Source organism: Asparagus officinalis, chromosome 1 (genome assembly GCF_001876935.1).
Source record: "Asparagus officinalis chromosome 1, Aspof.V1, whole genome shotgun sequence".
In the NCBI taxonomy this organism is placed as follows: Eukaryota; Viridiplantae; Streptophyta; class Magnoliopsida; order Asparagales; family Asparagaceae; genus Asparagus; species Asparagus officinalis.
The window spans coordinates 114,919,589-114,937,225 of record NC_033794.1 but is presented as its reverse complement, the minus strand read 5'-3'; the positions used below and the strand labels follow the sequence as shown (position 1 = coordinate 114,937,225).

The 17,637-nt window shown below is 40.6% G+C and overlaps 2 protein-coding genes across 2 annotated transcripts in view; both read left to right on the top strand.

Moving 5' to 3' along the window:
* LOC109829100 (fruit protein pKIWI502-like) lies at positions 207 to 14,455 on the top strand. Its single transcript, XM_020396194.1, has 5 exons — positions 207 to 378; positions 2,577 to 2,676; positions 2,769 to 2,864; positions 2,960 to 3,040; positions 14,209 to 14,455. Exons 1-5 carry the CDS (start codon positions 266 to 268, stop codon positions 14,269 to 14,271), a joined length of 453 nt encoding a protein of 150 aa, XP_020251783.1. The 5' UTR covers positions 207 to 265; the 3' UTR covers positions 14,272 to 14,455.
* LOC109829099 (probable histone chaperone ASF1A) overlaps positions 16,537 to 17,637 on the top strand; it is a 3,924-nt gene continuing 2,823 nt past the window's right edge. The window contains exon 1 of the mRNA XM_020396193.1: positions 16,537 to 16,888. Coding sequence (XP_020251782.1) covers positions 16,780 to 16,888 — 109 coding nt within the window. The 5' untranslated portion in view covers positions 16,537 to 16,779. The remainder of the gene's footprint in view (positions 16,889 to 17,637) is intronic.

Genomic DNA, 17,637 nt, shown 5'->3' with positions numbered 1-17,637 from the left:
CGACTCCCTTAACTCGAGTCGAGCCGCTTCCTCCGACTCCCTCCCTCTTTCCACATCTCCGTCGACGTCTCCCATTCAGCCCGATCTCTCCGGTTATAGCTATTTTCACCACCCCGCGGACAGTAGCTTCCGCCTCCGGATCCCGTCCTCGCCAAGGCGCCGTGCCTCGCCATCGCGTCGCCGCGGGGGCTGCCGCGCGAGGGGGGAGCTTCGAGGCTTCTTGGTGAAGAGATCGCGGGTTCGGTGGCCGACGCGAATCTGCGGGATGAGGAGAGGGGATTTGGTCGAGGTCGGCGGAGTCATTGGGAGAGGGTTCGAGATGGAGAGGGTGCGAGGGCTCGAGACGGTCTTGATCTTCGCCACTGGGTCTGCCATCAGGTTGGATCTGCTGTTTCCTTTTCATGTTTCTTGGGAAAAGTGAAATCTTTGGGTGATTTTACCATAAAAGCCAGCTGTTAAGATAATGTGTTTTCCCTTGATTTGTGGGGGTGTTTTAATGTTGGAAGTGATCTTGTTCTGAATATTATTATGATGTCGTAGCAGAAATCAGAGTGTTACTATGTATAGTTTGGTTCACGCTGGGATGAGAAAGGAGTGCTTTTATAGGAGGTTAGAGATTACAAAATGAGAAAATCATTTTGTAACGGACATCATTTGAATGCACCAGTTAGAAGTGATGAGAAGATTATATTATTGGAGAAAGGAGGACTAGAGGTAGGCTATGAAGCACGCACACGCATAACATGAAGCCGTGTCGTGTCGTGTCCGTGTCGGACACACGTGTCGAACACACGTATCCTATGTATTTTTTAGGATTTGCCTCGTGTCGGCGTGTCGGATGGCCGTGTCGGATCCGTGTCCGTGCTACATAGGAGGTAGGCGTAAGATGAGTTTGTTAGAAGCTTTTAAGAATGATATGTTAATGGTTAACTTAGTGGAGGAGATGACTGTCAACAGAACTGAGAGGAGTAGGATTCATGTAGCACACCCCAAACATGTGGGGTAGAGAATTTGTTGTTGCAACTATTATCGTGTTGAATTTATTTTTTTGGTAAAGATTGGTTTTTTTTTGGATTTTATGGTGGAATTCTGATTAATGAAGAAAATTTTATTGTTTTACTACTTGATTTCCGATTTCATGACCTGCGTCTCATGTAGCTTTAATAGTGGACATGATTATTCAAATTTACTTTGAATTGTGTAATAGAAAGTCAATTGTTAGCTTAATTGGGACGACGTTCTTGGTTGGGAGTGGAAGCTATCCGTAATTTGAGACAATTGAGAGCAACTCTAGAAGGTAATATACAATTTTAAGTTTTTACCAAATATTAGATTTTCTTTATTCAGGATTTGAGGGACTATCAAGTGTAAAATTGAAATTTTGGTGATATGTGATAAGTGTTTGGGGTCCCATGAACATATGTATGAGAAAACATTCTTGCTTTTGTCGGACATGCATAATGCATCTAGAAAATGGTATAGGAACTGGAATGTTATGAGCAATATGAGTTATATAAAGAGCTATAGTAGCATATGTAGTGTAAAAAACATGATTAGATGATCTACAAATAGTTAATGAATTAAATCTCTAGCGCAGTTCACAATGGAGTTAAATCGAGATAAGGTTTGTAGTGACTTGAGTAACTCACTCGGAGACTTCAATTGGCCAAATGCAATATTAAGGCCAGCCTATATTAACTATAGTAAGTTCCATTACATTCCTTAAAAAAACTGTTCTTATCCTCCTATTGCAGGACAACATAAATACTTAATACAGTATTATTAGATTCATCAACCTTGTCTCCAACTTAGTCTCTTTCAGTCTTTCTCCTGGTATCATCTAAATTGGGGCGAACCAACCGACATCTTTGTTTATTAGGCCTAGATCCAGCAGGAAGGAAAGAGAGATCAAGAATTTATTTTCCCATTTCTTACGTGTTACTGAAAATCTGAGTAAACTATTAGAATTAAATGACATAGATATTGAGAAAAAAGTAGAGAAAATATAGCTTTTAGTGGCTCTCATGATGGTGTAATCTCTCAAAAACTAATCTGATTAGTCCTATTTCACCTAATGATGGCTGCCCTATTCTCTCATATGTCAAAACCTTACGAAGCAAGTTTTCAAAACAACATGAGGAACCATATGGCTCACTCTCCCTTAATAACACATTAACACCTACCAGTGAAGGATCAGAGAGGAGTGGAGGGAGAAAGAGAAGGAGAAGAAGTCTGGATCTGAATTTTCTCAAGCAATATTTGGCCTCATATATACCTAATGAGTAATCATCTTGCAATATTCCTGTCAGTTTGGGTAAATATATATTCTTCCACTTTGAAGTAGATAGAATTGAGACACATATTACTCTTCCATTTTCTTGTAGTGTTTGAGGGTTGTCCTTGTATTTTGAGTGCACCTTAATTTTACCTTTTGCTAGCGGAATTACTAAATAGTTGTGTAATTCTATGTACTTGGACAAGTTTAACAGAGGTAAATTGTTATCTGCTATGTAATTTTGATATTTATGTAGTTCTAGTACCACTACTTATCTCTAGTTTCAACCTTCTTGTGGCAGTCCGATCCGCTCACTAATTGAATCTGGTTTTAATGCAAGTAAAAGATCAGATGTGAGACTTTATTATGGGGCTCGAAATCTCCAGAGAATGGCTTATCAGGTGGGAAGATGACCTGTGTAGATTGCAATCTTAATCTTGTTATCAAAAGATAAATTCAGGTTAATTACCGGTTACTCTCTTTTGTCCTTCAGGATAGGTTCAAGGCTTGGGAAGCTACAGGGGTTAAAGTTGTACCTGTTTTATCACGACCAGATGCTCTATGGAGAGGCGAAAGAGGCTACGTACAGGTAAGGAGTGTATGGTTTTAAATGATATTTTTTTTCTCTTTTTGGTGTTTGATAGGCTCATCACCTGTAAGAAACTGGTTTTGTATATATTGCAGGCTGCATTTTCTAAGGCCAAGCATATTATAGATCCTTTATCGACAGGAGCAGTGCTCTGCGGACACAGACAAATGACTGAGGTTTGTCATCTTTCTCAAATTACACAACTGTGAGGTTTTATGTACATTTGGCAAAAGATTATTGGCTTCAGATGTATTACATTGTTGTGTATTATACATTTGTCTATACTTCGTTTTAGTTCAAGAAAGTTAAAGAAATTTAAAGGAAAAACTTTGATGAATTGATTCAAATATTTGTCTGTTCATATGATCTTGTCAGTTACCCTTATAGGTCTTTGTATTAGCACCTTGTTTGCATGTAGTGTTACCTGCCAAAAATTGTTGACCTACAAGAGTTTATCTCAAGCATTAATGATCAGGCCCTTTTCTGAAATCCTTTATATTTAGAGTGCTGCATATTGACTGGCAATCTCATGCATTAATTTTGATCAGGCCCTTTTTTGAAATCCTTTATAATTAGAGTGCTGCATATTGACTGGCCATGTTCATTAAAGTAAATTGGCTTGGAGATGGTTTGGAAATTCACTGTAAAGGCGAGGCTTAGCGTGAGAGAGAGGAGAATGGTTGGAACAGGAGCTGGATCTAGGAATAAAACCAAATTTAGCAGGGTAATATAATGATTACTAATTTTAACAGAAGGGGAAATTTTAAGACTTTCCTGAATTGAGAAGAGGTCTACCTACAGTGACTAAAAATTTTTGGGGATAAGACCCTTTGCTGTTTCTGCTGTGTTATTCCTCATGTGTAATGGGAAGTTGTGCCATTTCAAGAAATCAACATAATTGTGCTAAATCTCGTCATTTGTATATTGAAGAGACTCAAGCATATTGGATTGGTTTGGTAGCATTTAATAACTATCACACTCTGTTTTGGTACCAATATTATTGGCAAGTGAAGGAATGATGAAATTGTGGAGTTTGGTTTTGTGGGACTTCTGTTCTGAAACATAGGATTGAAACAGTGCAAGAAGTAACTAAATAAATCTCTCTGGAATTTTGATATCATAGGGAGACCATTGGTTCGTGTAAGCAGCTTATGATTAAAACTGGCTCATGACCTATGGCATATTGTAGGCGTCAAAAAATGCTAATAGATATCCCAAGCATAGAGAAGATCACTCAAAAATTCACAAGAAAGGATTTCATACTGTTTTGGAAAAATCAAAACAAGTATGAACTGCCTCGCCAGCGAGACAGTCTTTGCTGTCTCGCCAGCGAGACAGTGTTGAAATAGTCAAAACTACATTTGTAACTGCCCTACACGTGTCCATTAACTGCCAAGGGACGTGGGAAACATCATGGGCGAAAATCACGTGGATAACTGCCAAAATAACGGAGTTTGAAACGTGGGAGAACAGTTACAGCGAGAAACTGCCATTTTCCGAGACAGCATTTACTGTCTCGCTGAGCGAGACAGCAAATTTACTGTCTCGCGGGTCGAGACAGCAAACGCTGTCTCGCCCAGCGAGACAGTAAACACTGTCTCGCCGTACTGACTTCTTCGATTGTTAAGTTTTTGCAGTTACTGACCCTTGAGGCTATAAATACCCCCCTAGGGTCACTTCTGACGAGGATCGAGCATTTGTTAGAGCATTCCAGAGCAGAGAGAGAGCAGATTTGAGTTCTTTTCTTGCAACGCCTTGAAATTAAGCTTCGACTTGATTTTAAGAAGAACGACTATCTTACTTCGATAAGATATCGTTTCAATTTCTACTTCGATAACGAAGTTAGAATCATAAGCCCCCTCTTCACGATCTGTGAATCGGCGGTCCACGAACCAAAGCGTTCCCGGCACAGGCAAAGTCCCACGAAAACGAGAATTGATAGACGATTTTCGTGTTTGTTTCTCAAGAGTTGTAATTTTTGTTTTGTTGTGTAGAAAAAGTCTTATAAAAAGATTATTCTTTCGAATTTGTTGTAATAGAACAAAGTTATAATGAATTCCACAGCAGCGACTTTTGAACCAAACAAGCTGGCGACCACAGTGGGAGCCAGCGGTCTCGCTACCGAGACCGCGGTGTCGCAACCGATCAAGATTATCATCAATGAAGAGATCGAATACGAATTCGATCAGGCGAAGTTTGAGGAGTATTTATCATCCTCATCCTCAAAACTTTCTTCACCCCGCAAGTGTAGGAAAGTTTCATCTCCTAGGAAAAAGCTCAAGTCTGCAGTGTCAATGAAGACCGCAGGTGAAAGGTTCCTACTCAATTGCTGCTAAGGAACCCATCTGCAACATACCTGCTCCAAACGACTCCACATCCCTTAAGGAGTCGATGATGAATAGCTCGCCGGTGCTGACGAAGAGGGCTCGTCAGAGACAGCGTCAGCGCCGTGCTCGACAATTGGCTAAGGCCATGCAACAAACCGACGGGGTCCATTACTATGCGGACCTAGAGTCGAGGAAACAGAAAGCGGTTCAATTGCCCCAACGGCAAAATAATTGTATTTCTGCAAAACTTACGACGGAGGAGTGGACTCTCGTCAAAAGGGCCCGTTCAACCCTCAAGGAACGGATACAAAGGCGTAAGGCGAAGGCTGCCCAAACTCGCGCTCTTCGTCAACAAGCGCAAGGAACCAAGAAAGAAACGGTGTCTGAAAAGTCACCGAAGAATCGTAAAGTCTGGATGCCAAAAACGCCGCAAACATCTATTCCGGGCCCGTCTACTGCAACACTAATAGAACCCTGGGTTAGCCCAGATTTGTCCAAGTTCAAGATAACAATGGCAGATCGCCTTGGTCCTTCAGTTGATGATCGAGGCAAAGCCCCAGTCAAGGAACAACCATGTTCGGCAAATAAACCATTAATGGTTTCATATGCAGGGGGTCGTAAACACCCTCCTGTCAGAACTGCACAAGTCCAAAACGAGAGAATACCAGTTCACTCTCGTTTAGGACCTCTGAAAACTCCACACCCGCAAGGGGGTGGATTTAAACATTCAACTTTGGATCGCTCAGAGGCGACGACCAGTCGTCCTGTGCATGTTAACAAAGTTCAAAAGCGAAAGATAGGTTGCTCGAATCACAATAATGATGAGCTGTACTATCAGAAAGATAACTCAAGAAAGAGAGTTGTCAGAGAAAATGAGTCTCATTGCGCTTGCGAGAGACTCATTAAAGCAGTGTTGACAGAATGCGGATGCTCTAAGAATAATTCAACAAGAGTCTCCGTATTTCAAAGATTGTCCAATGAAGCGTCAAGACCCAAAACAAGACGTTTCAACAAAAAGAAACCTGTAATCCGACAAGATGAGTTCCCTGAGGTCACTATCAACATGACCAATAAAGGAAAGCAAAAGTCAGTTAACTACGACCCTGATTTCTCTCCGGGAGGGAGAGTTGAGCGGGGTCTTTCTCAAAGGATGGCGCGGTTACAAAGAAGAGCCAACTTACGTCGAGATTACAGGAGAATGCACGAGGGTTTATCTTCAGATGAAGAATTGTCGGATACTTGTTCCGCTATTGCATCGGACGATACCGCATCCAGTGTTGGACGAGCCAGAGAATCATTCGCGATCACGCCGGATCAACTAGCTCAAATGCTGCAAGAAGCGTTGGCTAAACAACGCGAAGAAATTAGAGCTGAGTTCAAAACCGAAATGGAGTTGACTATGCAGCAGATGCGAGACTTGCAGGTTCAGCAACACCAACCGGAGTCGAGCCAGAAGGCGGAATCCAGCCGGCGTAATGAAGAGGATGAGACTATCTTTGACGATCCTCCTCCAGATAAAGACAACTCCGGAAGCGATCCGACCAAGTCAGCCACTCAACCTCCACAGATCTATTTGAAGAAAAGCGAGGAAGAGGACAAGAAGATGCACGATCTTGAGAGCAAAGTCAACGCTTTGATGACGGCTCAAGAAGTGAAGAAAACGGGCATCCCATACCCGTACCCGAGGGAGTGGGACCTGATTCCTTATCCCCAGAAATTTAATTTGATTAACTTTACTCCTTTTGATGGCAGGGGTTCACCAACTCAGCACTTGATCTATTTCAAGTCGCATCTCGGCGCAATATCTGGGAACGAAGCCCTGATGGTCCGGTCATTCGTAGGAACCCTTCGCGGGCCTGCCTTCGATTGGTACCGACGCCTTAAGCCTGGGAGTATCACTAGCTGGGCAGACATGGAAGAGTTATTCCTCACCAATTTCTTCGACGACGACACGGAAGTCTCGATCGGCACGTTGTTGGATGAGAAGCAGAAGGATGGGGAATCGGTTGATGTCTTTGTCAAACGATTCCGGGACAAAGCGGTGAACTGCAGAGATCCACTCACTGAGGAATTTATTCTGCAAACATGTCATAATAATCTGTCCTTGGATGTATTAGAAGTGGTGGGGGTTGTTCCCTCTAAAACTTGGAAAGAGATGAAAGTAAGAGGTGAACAAGCTGAACGCTTCCTCAAGAGAAAGAATTTGGAGCGAGGTTTGCCACCAGCTAATAATCAGAATCAAAATCAAAAGCAGAACTTTAACCCTCGAGGCAGAGGAAGAGGGTCTGTAGCCGCTGTGGACGCACATCAGACGTCACAACAGCCACCGCAACAACCGCAACAATCATCCTTCCAGTTGGCGCCAAACCAGAATCAACAGCCTTCGAAGCAGTTTAAGAATTCTGAGCCCAGATTCCCAAAGGAATACTCTTTCAAAGATGATGAAGTTCCGGTCATCTTCAAATACTTGTTAGAGAACAACAAGATCAAGCTTCCACCGGTCACAAACCAAGAAGAAGCAACGAAGATCAATGACCCAAAGTATTGTGCATATCACAGAAGGGTCCACCATCCTACTAAGACATGTTATGTTTTAAAGGATAAAATTCAAACATTGATTGATGTTGGTATTGTGACACCGAAGCCAAAGGAGAAGAAGGTAGGCGCAAACGCGGTCTCTATTAGCTTCGGATCGGTTCCTTTGTCCTGGTTTCAAGCCGAGCCAGTATCAAAGGTCAAGATGCAAACCATCAACGATGACCCTCATGGACAGCGCCAGAAGGGGCTCGTATCTCACACAGCCCCCAACGGCGAAATCCTTTGGGTTCATCCGGATTTGCTTGAAGATGAACAGTGGACGACACCCACATCAAAGAAGAAGTCAAAAGGCAAGGGAAAGGAGAAGTCCTGCTATGGAGCCTCGGCGATTCCCGAGAAGAACGATGAGGATATAGCAGCTTTATCACTTTCTGATGGAGAACAGGAAGTTTTTGCTACAAGAAGTGGAAACGAGTACCATTATAGGTATCCGGAAACCTCAGATCCAAATGCCAAAACTCTTACGGAGCTGGGGGTAGCCATAACTCCACCAGTAGCAGCTGAAAAACCTCAGAAAGTTGTTAAGCAAAAAGAAAAAGAACCTCAACACAGAGAGGTTCAAATTCCGAAGCAGTCTCGTTTTAGTCGACCGATTGGACGAGACAAACCGGAAAGCTCGAACGCACCATATCGTTTCGACGTTATGGCTCAGCTGGCTAATATCCCAGCAAGAATCACATTGTACGAGTTGCTGCGCCTCTCAAAAGAAACCAGAGAAGCTTTACAAGAAGCTTTGGCTGATTCTGAAGTATTCTTAACTCAGGTCAAGCCAGCTCCTGAAGAGCCAGAATCGTCAGTGCAGCATTGCAATCTGGCAGCCACCAAATTTCCTTGCATTGCTTTCACAAAAGAAGACATGCAAGTCAGGAATTCAAAGCATGATAGACCGTTATATTTTACTGGATATATCGGTTCGAGCATGGTTAACCGGATCCAAGTCGATCCGGGTTCCGCTGTTAGTATCATGCCACTTCGTTTGATGTACCACCTCGGAATTCCCGCCAGCAAGTTAGCCTCCACTGGAACGGTTATCTATGGTTTCAACACAAGCGGGTCACGACCGTTGGGAAAAATCCGGGTGAAGTGTCAACTCGGAGATCTGAAGTCTGAAGTCACCTGCTATGTGATCGATGCGGAGACTTCCTATAACTTACTGTTGGGTCGCCCATGGATCCACGGTAATCTTATAGTTCCCTCCACCCTCCATCAGTGTTTGAAATATGTCGACACTAATGAGGAGGTCAAGACGGTGGTCGCGGATAAGCAACCATTCAAGGGGTTAGAAAATTACTTTACTGACTCCCTTCTTTATGGTGCTGAGTCCGAAACTGAACCATCGGCCCATGGCACGGACAGCGGAGAAGAAGCTGATACCGAAGCCGGGCTCGATTATCATTTGCAATTCTCGAGACTCTGCAACAAAGGAATGCTAGAATATGCCGTCTCAGGAGCTTCCATTAAATCTGGTCGGTGAAGTACTAACCAAGTCATCAGATAAGTGTAGGGTAGCTCCAACTTCGGAATGGACAGGCTGGCGGGAAGGTTTTTTTTTTTCTGAGTGAACGCGGAGATTAGTTGCCGCAATCCACTATGAATATCGGCCACCATAGCGGGAAGCAAAGATAATTTGCGACCTGTAACTAGCTGGACGGCCGGATACAACACTTCCATTGGCATCGCATCTGCGGACTGATGAGGAACTACACATCTCTTTAACCATAAGGCTAGAAAACCCGCCAGCAGAGCAGTAGGGCTAATCGGAACACCAGCTTGCCACAGATAAGAGCGGAACTTAGTGCCGTGCAAAAATCCATCTTCTGAGCGCGAAGTATAAGATTGCGCGTTGGTTTTCTCTAACAAACGGTTAATTTCATCCGTACTCAAGGGAGACAATCCGCACACATCTGCCGAACGGACATCCAGGTTCTTGAAGAGATAATCAGCGAATTGTTTTAAACTGACTTGAGGAGACTTCTTTCTGGCTTTGGGCTCCATCTCGGCCATGGCTATATGATAATGGCAAGTCAATTCCCATAAAGTATCATGAGTCACAGTTGAGCTATCTTTCATCTTGTTCAGCTGATTGCTAGTTGGAAAGAACTCTTGATAGGGAACATCGCCCATAGGCGAACCAGACACCTGCATCATTTCATGCAGTGGTACTCCGAGTTCCCCGTTCTTGGTAAAGAATGTATTAGTGTCCGGGTTATAGATCTCGAACAAGCAGAGGAAATGACCTACACTACTCTGTAGGCCATGCATGGTGGCACGAATCGGGACATCTAACCCTAATTCTGCTAACTCTCGCCCAAAGCGGTTTAACACATATCGGGTCATCCTGGTCCACCACCATTTGTCCCCAGAATAATGGACCCATCCATAGCATCTAAAAGTCTCTTTGGGTAATCTTTTGCCCGCTGCCGCTAACCGGTTCTTCACGGTGTTGGCTTGCACTATCTTTTCATTCTGAGGTATATTATCTTGTCCCAAGATACCCGGATGAAGCCCCCGCACATGAGCTCTTTCACTGGAGCCTGGGTTGGCTTCCTTCCCAATAAAACCACAATGAATACGCTCGTGATTTTCAGTCAACTTCCAGAACATCTCACGTCCAACTGATAGATTCCTGAACATTAATAGTGAGTGATCCCGGGGGATAATGATAGGTTCCTGAACATTAACAGTGAATGATCCCGAGGGATAAAAGGCAGATATAAGAATGATGATCCACTCTGGTGCAACCATTGCGCAGGCTGGCAGAAAGCAATCTTCGGATCTTTTACCGAATCACCAAACAAGAAATCTGGCTTCCTTATGCATTGATTCGAGTCTTGCTCCGAGATCAAGGGCGCATCTGTGATTAATCGTCGTAGAACACGACAACTACCTCGCTGGATTAATTCACTATCACTTCCGTTATAATCAGATTTAAACTGGGGAGAGAATTCAATTAACGGGATCCCCTCGTAATAAGAGTGGGTCACGCTACTCCGGCCAGTAATCACATCAGCAGTAAATGTGGTAGAAGGAAATCGGACTGATAAAAGAGGCATACACATAAATTGTGTAAGTGTCATCCTAAAATTTTAGAGAAAAACGGTATATCTCATTCTATAAGATATAGTCGTTATCTCATAACAGGTGTGACGATTTTCTATCCACCATATGTATAAAGGAGGTATGCGGGCATTATAACGGCATACCAAAACCTTTCAATACATATGGGATGATGTAAAATCGCCCCTGTGTATTATGAAGTGTGTTTTGTCAAAGCAAAACAAACACTTTTAAGCGTCGATCCCCTCAAAGGAGGATACCGGCTCTTCTCGAAGGTACCTCAAAGGATACAAACGAGGATCTGCAAGCAAAAATAGGAACATACATATGGAATGGACGAAATACAATATTTAAATTCGTGAAAAGGTGAAAGAAATATACCTCCACGTGAGGGTGCAGCAGGGGCAGCCTCCTCAGGGCTCTGAACAGTCGGTCGGATTCCCTTCCCTCGAGCTCTACGTGGCGACATGATGAGTATGTGATCTACATTGAAATCCAAGAGGAAGGTTAAGATTTTGAACATGAAATCGACAAAAAATAGGACAAATACAACCGAAATGATGCATGCACAGTCACAGTTGAAGGAGAGTCAAAATTTTGGAGAAAAGGGGAAGAACAAACCTTTGAAATCTGAGTGAAATCTTCCCAAACAAGAGCACCTCCCAAGTCGGCAACAAAGAGGAGAAGAAATAGAAGAAAACTGGTCGAAAATCGCCCAAGAATCGCCCAAAAAATCGCCAAAATCCGACGTAAAAAACCCTAAAACCCTAAGTCCCGACTTATATAGCAGCCGGGCGAGACAGGAAACTCTGTCTCGCTGAGCGAGACAGACAACTCTGTCTCGCCGAGCGAGACAGAAAACACTGTCTCGCCCAGCGAGACAGAAAACTCTGTCTCGCCGAGCGAGACAGTAAACTTTTCTGTTTTGCACTATGGAACAGTGGAATACTCCAATGGGTACACGAGTCTAAACTGTATTCCCACCCTCAACAGGAAGTTTCTGGAGAATATTAATCTGAATATTCTTAAGGATAACCTGAGGAATTCTCAATGGATATACCAATTCAATGGTAAACGCTGAATTCACAAGAGCAAGTATCAACTTCAATTCAAGATCTCGACAACGGTCAAGCGATAAACGCGACGCCGGGAGAACGTTAGCTATTCTACGAAGAACTGGATAGACTAACAGCAGAAGAGGTTAAACATTGAAGCCATTTACAAGTCCTTTCATACGATCTATTCAGCCAAGCATTGAAGGGATCGTAAGTAAAATCTATCTTATCCAAAGTATCCCATGCTCCTCTATAAAAGAATGAGTCTGGAATACTTTGGAGGGGGTATCTGTAGGCGTCAAAAAATGCTAATAGATATCCCAAGCATAGAGAAGATCACTCAAAAATTCACAAGAAAGGATTTCATACTGTTTTGGAAAAATCAAAACAAGTATGAACTGTCTCGCCAGCGAGACAGTCTTTGCTGTCTCGCCAGCGAGACAGTGTTGAAATAGTCAAAACTACATTTGTAACTGCCCTACACGTGTCCATTAACTGCCAAGGGACGTGGGAAACATCATGGGCGAAAATCACGTGGATAACTGCCAAAATAACGGAGTTTGAAACGTGAGAGAACAGTTACAGCGAGAAACTGCCATTTTCCGAGACAGCATTTACTGTCTCGCTGAGCGAGACAGCAAATTTACTGTCTCGCGGGTCGAGACAGCAAACGTTGTCTCGCCCAGCGAGACAGTAAACACTGTCTCGCCGTACTGACTTCTTCGATTGTTAAGTTTTTGCAGTTACTGACCCTTGAGGCTATAAATACCCCCCTAGGGTCACTTCTGACGAGGATCGAGCATTTGTTAGAGCATTCCAGAGCAGAGAGAGCAGAGATTTGGGTTCTTTTCTTGCAACGCCTTGAAATTAAGCTTCGACTTGATTTTAAGAAGAACGACTATCTTACTTCGATAAGATATCGTTTCAATTTCTACTTCGATAACGAAGTTAGAATCATAAGCCCCCTCTTCACGATCTGTGAATCGGCGGTCCACGAACCAAAGCGTTCCCGGCACAGGCAAAGTCCCACGAAAACGAGAATTGATAGACGATTTTCGTGTTTGTTTCTCAAGAGTTGTAATTTTTGTTTTGTTGTGTAGAAAAAGTCTTATAAAAAGATTATTCTTTCGAATTTGTTGTAATCGAACAAAGTTATAATGAATTCCACAGCAGCGACTTTTGAACCAAACACATATTAGTCGCATGACCTATGGCATATTAGTCGCTAGAGTAGAAAACCTTTGAAACCATTGACACCAGTGAGGAGTAAGCTAGAGAAAACTCCTATGATTTGTCTGAAGAAGTATTAGTATATTACTGAAGGAATCTAATGGTGTAATTAAGAGTTTTCCCCCTAGAAACCACCTTTAAAATAGGGTAATTATACAGAAACCACCTTTCAATTTTAATTTATACGTAAACCATCTTTAAAATGGGTTTTGTTTCAATCAACTCCTCCTAGTCAAATTTTCATTAAAAATCCAAAAGTATCCTTAAAAACTCACATTCAAGGTACGTGAATTCCTTTCTTTAGTATTTAGATTTTGTTAAGGATAGAACTCACGTACATCGAACTTGAAATTTTTAACCTTACATTTGGTTTCTTAGTGAAATTTTTACTAGGAGATGGTTGATTGCAAAAAAAAAAAAAAAACTCTACTTGAAAGGTGGTTTATGTCTAAATTGAAATCGAAAGGTGGTTTCGGTATAATTACCTTATTTTTAATGTGGTTTCTAGGGGGGGGGGGGAAGACATCAGTATATATATGTCTGATTATTCATTTTACAAATGTGATATTCCTTAGGTACTTTAAAACAAATATAATGCACTAAAGTAGACTTTAATAACTTTGTTTGTGTTCCTGGTTTTCAAAGATAGTAGGTTTTTTAGTTCAAGGTTCATAATGGTGAATATTTTTTCATCATTATCCTCATCATTTTATTCATGAAAGTACTAACTGACGAATGAGGTTTGTTATAAACACAATTATTCAGTAGAGAAGGCTCCTCTGGGATTGGCCTACTTTGCTACCAGATTTCAACTTTGGCCTGGAGATGGTCGTTCAGTAATTAGCACATCAGATGATCTCAAACATCAAAGCTTTTGCCTACAGTTAGTCTGGAATCAAGAAATCACAAGATTTATTACAATATGCACCTATCTGAGTCATCCTGTAGAAGCCAACTTTAAGCTCTCATCAACTATTCTCGCATGACATGCACATGTTTATGCTTGTTCACAATTTATTTCGTTTTTTATAATTTTCTATGATGGAATTGGTGCCAATGGTGTTTTAATTGTGGCAGGATGTTACATCTTGGCTGGTCGCTGATGGTGTACCAGTAGACAAAATTTTGAAGAATTACTGATTTTGAATTGTATGTATTTATTTGTTGTAACATTTTTAAAAGGTCATTAACTTTATTCTTTTGTTGCCCAAGTGCCACAAGCTCTTCTGATTGAGATTCAGAGTAGAAATAAAATCTAATGAATAATCAAGTGTTGTTACTATGTTTAACACTCAGGCTCAGCTAAACCTGTATATTCGGATTTTTTTCCCCCATCATATTTGGGGATCAAGTTCTTGCTCGTAGGGCGTTTATAAGGTTTAAACTATGGATTATATCAAGTCTATGCTAAACAATGTCTAACATTAATGTATGTGTTCGAATGGTCTCTATTGTCATTTGTCATTTGCACAATGCACAGGAGAGAAATTAGTTCTAAGTCATAATTTCTAGCATTTGATGTGGTGATTTGTATTAAATGAGAAATGAAACTAATGCAGTTTAAACAACAATCATGTTACTAGTACTGTTATGTGCATGTTTTGGACAGTTGCAATTGGGAAAATTTCTCATCAAAGTGGAATGAAGGAGTGTTAGCCTTGATCAGTGGTTGATTTGATGATACAGTAGAATGGGTACATTGTGTGTGGTATGAGAACCGCAAGCAGAGTTTTTTTTCTCTCAACTTCGTTTCAAAACTAATCGGGGGAGAGGAGAGGAGGAAGATGTTCATGCAAGTATGATTCTTGTTACATGGAAATTATACTCCGAAGTTCGAAATAATCTATCTTTCTGGGAAATGAGACATTAAAGTTAATCAATTTAGCTTATGTTTTCATATCTAGATATTTAGTATCCATATTGGTATAATATACAAATATGACTGTCGATGTGACTTGCGACATTCACATCCGTTTGTTATTCACAAATACAGATATGTTTCGATAAGAAAAACTTACATACATATCCACTTAAAATTGGCTATGAATACAGATATACATGAGGAAACAAAACATACAAGAAAAAGCTAAATAATATTAAAAAAATAGTTCATAGTATGCGAGAGAGTTGATTAACATTTTCTTTATTTCTAAAAAGTTATGGTTTATCAAAATTAGTTTCAAATGTATTAATTATATAAGCTAAAACAATTAAAATTGTACGATTATCATATATTTAAATATTTTAGATATGAATTTAATAATTCACTCCACATCCGTACTCATAATTGTATTTTATCAATTATAGATTTTAGCTACTATATCCGTAGCTTTATGTATACACAAGCACGTACGGATTGGCCACCCAACGGCACCTTTTTAACCTTCCAACCACACCTCATCTTATGCTACAGTGCACCATAAACCACACATCATCTCATGCTACAGTGCACCGGCCCCAAATGAGTTTTAAAAATTAAATCTCATTTGGGGACCCGGTGCACTGTAGCAAGAGATGAGGTGTGATTAGAGGTGTGGTTCATGGTGTGCCCCTAGTGCCTCTCTAAGAACATATAGCAAACTAAATAATAATTGATTATAATTTTGGGTCCCACAAATCATCAGGTGACGGTTTTGGGTACCAAATAGAAGTTAATTATATATAAGGGCCTGTTTGTTTGCCCCAAAAAAAGGGAAAATCAAAGAAATAGAAAACTATTAAATCAAAGAATTATTTTGGGAGTGTTTGGTTTGCTAAAAAAAAGAAGAAATCAAAGAAATGGAGATGAGTTGTCACCTTATTATAGGATGATGTGAGTGATTTTTTAAAAAAACTTGTTTTGATGTTGTTTGGTTGGCGAAAAAAATAAGAAAATGAATTATAAAAAATCAATTTCTTAAAAAAGTTTGTTTGGTTATTTCTTAAAAATAAGAAAATAGATGAGCTGAGATGAGTTGTCATTGTATTATTGGGTGATGTGATCCAAGATTAAGAAAAGTGTTTTCACAACTTTTTGGGATGAAAACAAAGAAATGAAATGTTAATTTGATGAGATGAGTTGTCACAATCTTATTGGATGATGTGGGTGATTTTTAAATATGAGATGAGATGAGTTGAGTGATGTTGTTGATGAAAATAATATTTTATTAGATGTGGTGGATGTGATGGATGAGTTGTTGGATGAAAATAATATTTTATTAGATGTGGTGGATGAGTTGTTGGATAAAAATAATATTTTATTAGATGTTGTGGGTGAGTTTTAGGAATGAAAATATGTGAAATTGTACTTTTGGAGATTTCTTGCTTTTCATTTCCATTTTTCGGTTTTTTGGGAAATAACCAAACAGGCCCAGCTAAAAAGCTTTTCTCTTCCAACTACTGGGTCCCACTCCACGTCCTCCTCCCTCTCTGTCCGAACCCGAGCATGCAAATCAAACCCTAAAAATTCTCTCTCATCAAGCTCAACCACAAAAACCCCAAGTTCCCATTTCCCACCTTTTTTTTCCATCAAACCCCCCGAAAAAATTTCAAACTTCTCCCGCCATTTCTCAATCCCCTCTACATAATCCCCTCCTCCATTATCTCTCCTCTCGCTTAGGTGTCTAGGGTTTCGGCGTTGATGAGGGGATTTGGGCCTAGGGTTTCGATATGAGCGCTGTGAACATTACCAACGTCACTGTTCTCGACAATCCTGCTGCGTTTCTGAATCCGTTCCAGTTCGAGATCTCCTACGAGTGCTTGCTCCCCCTCAAGGACGGTAATTACTCGATCAAATCTCATTTTCCATTATTTTTTAGGTTTAAGGTAGTTTTTTGACGAGAAAATTAGGGCTTTTATATGAAAAATGAGTTTTTGGTCAGAAAACATTGGTCCTAAAGTAGGGAGTTTAATTCGTAGTAGAACTCTCTAATGATTAGGATTCAACCCTCATACTTGGCTTTTTTTTTGGGTTTTATTTGTAACGTAACGAAACTTAGTGCCTCAAAACTTGCTAAATTATTAGACTAATTAGCAACTTAAATGCCTTATAATAATTAGTAGTTAAATATCCTTTCTATAAGGAAATCATTCTTCAATCTCAAAGATGATAATAATTACTTGATGAAAATATCATTTTCCATGGATTTCAGGTTAAAGGCCGTTTTTTGATGTGAAAGTTCTGGATTTGATGTTGAATGATTTGTTTGTATAAAATATTGATCCGAATGATTAGGGTTAAATACGTATAATTGGTCAAGTTATTATTGTACATAAAATCTGTCTGATCGGTAATATCAATGGTCCTTGTGTTAATTTCTATAATATGTGTTGCATGTGGGCTTTATTCTTATGGCAAAAGTAGTGGAAATTATGTCTTGTTTCTTGATATTATGGATCAAATTAGGTTGATTCTGCTGATTATGGGTCAAAAGTGGTGGAAATAGGAGTTCATGAAGATGCTTGCACAATAAGGCAGCACATCTTAAGTGAGAACTTAAGGAGATTCTATCGACAATGATGGGGATA

What these genes read in the sequence shown, in the direction of transcription:
- LOC109829100 (XM_020396194.1), top strand. Translation starts at nt 266, where the DNA reads ATGAGGAGAGGGGATTTGGTCGAGGTCGGCGGAGTCATTGGGAGAGGG. An exon ending in GCCACTGGGTCTGCCATCAG is followed by an intron (nt 379 to 2,576) that starts GTTGGATCTGCT and finishes TTCTTGTGGCAG; the next exon opens with TCCGATCCGCTCACTAATTG. An exon ending in GACACAGACAAATGACTGAG is followed by an intron (nt 3,041 to 14,208) that starts GTTTGTCATCTT and finishes TAATTGTGGCAG; the next exon opens with GATGTTACATCTTGGCTGGT.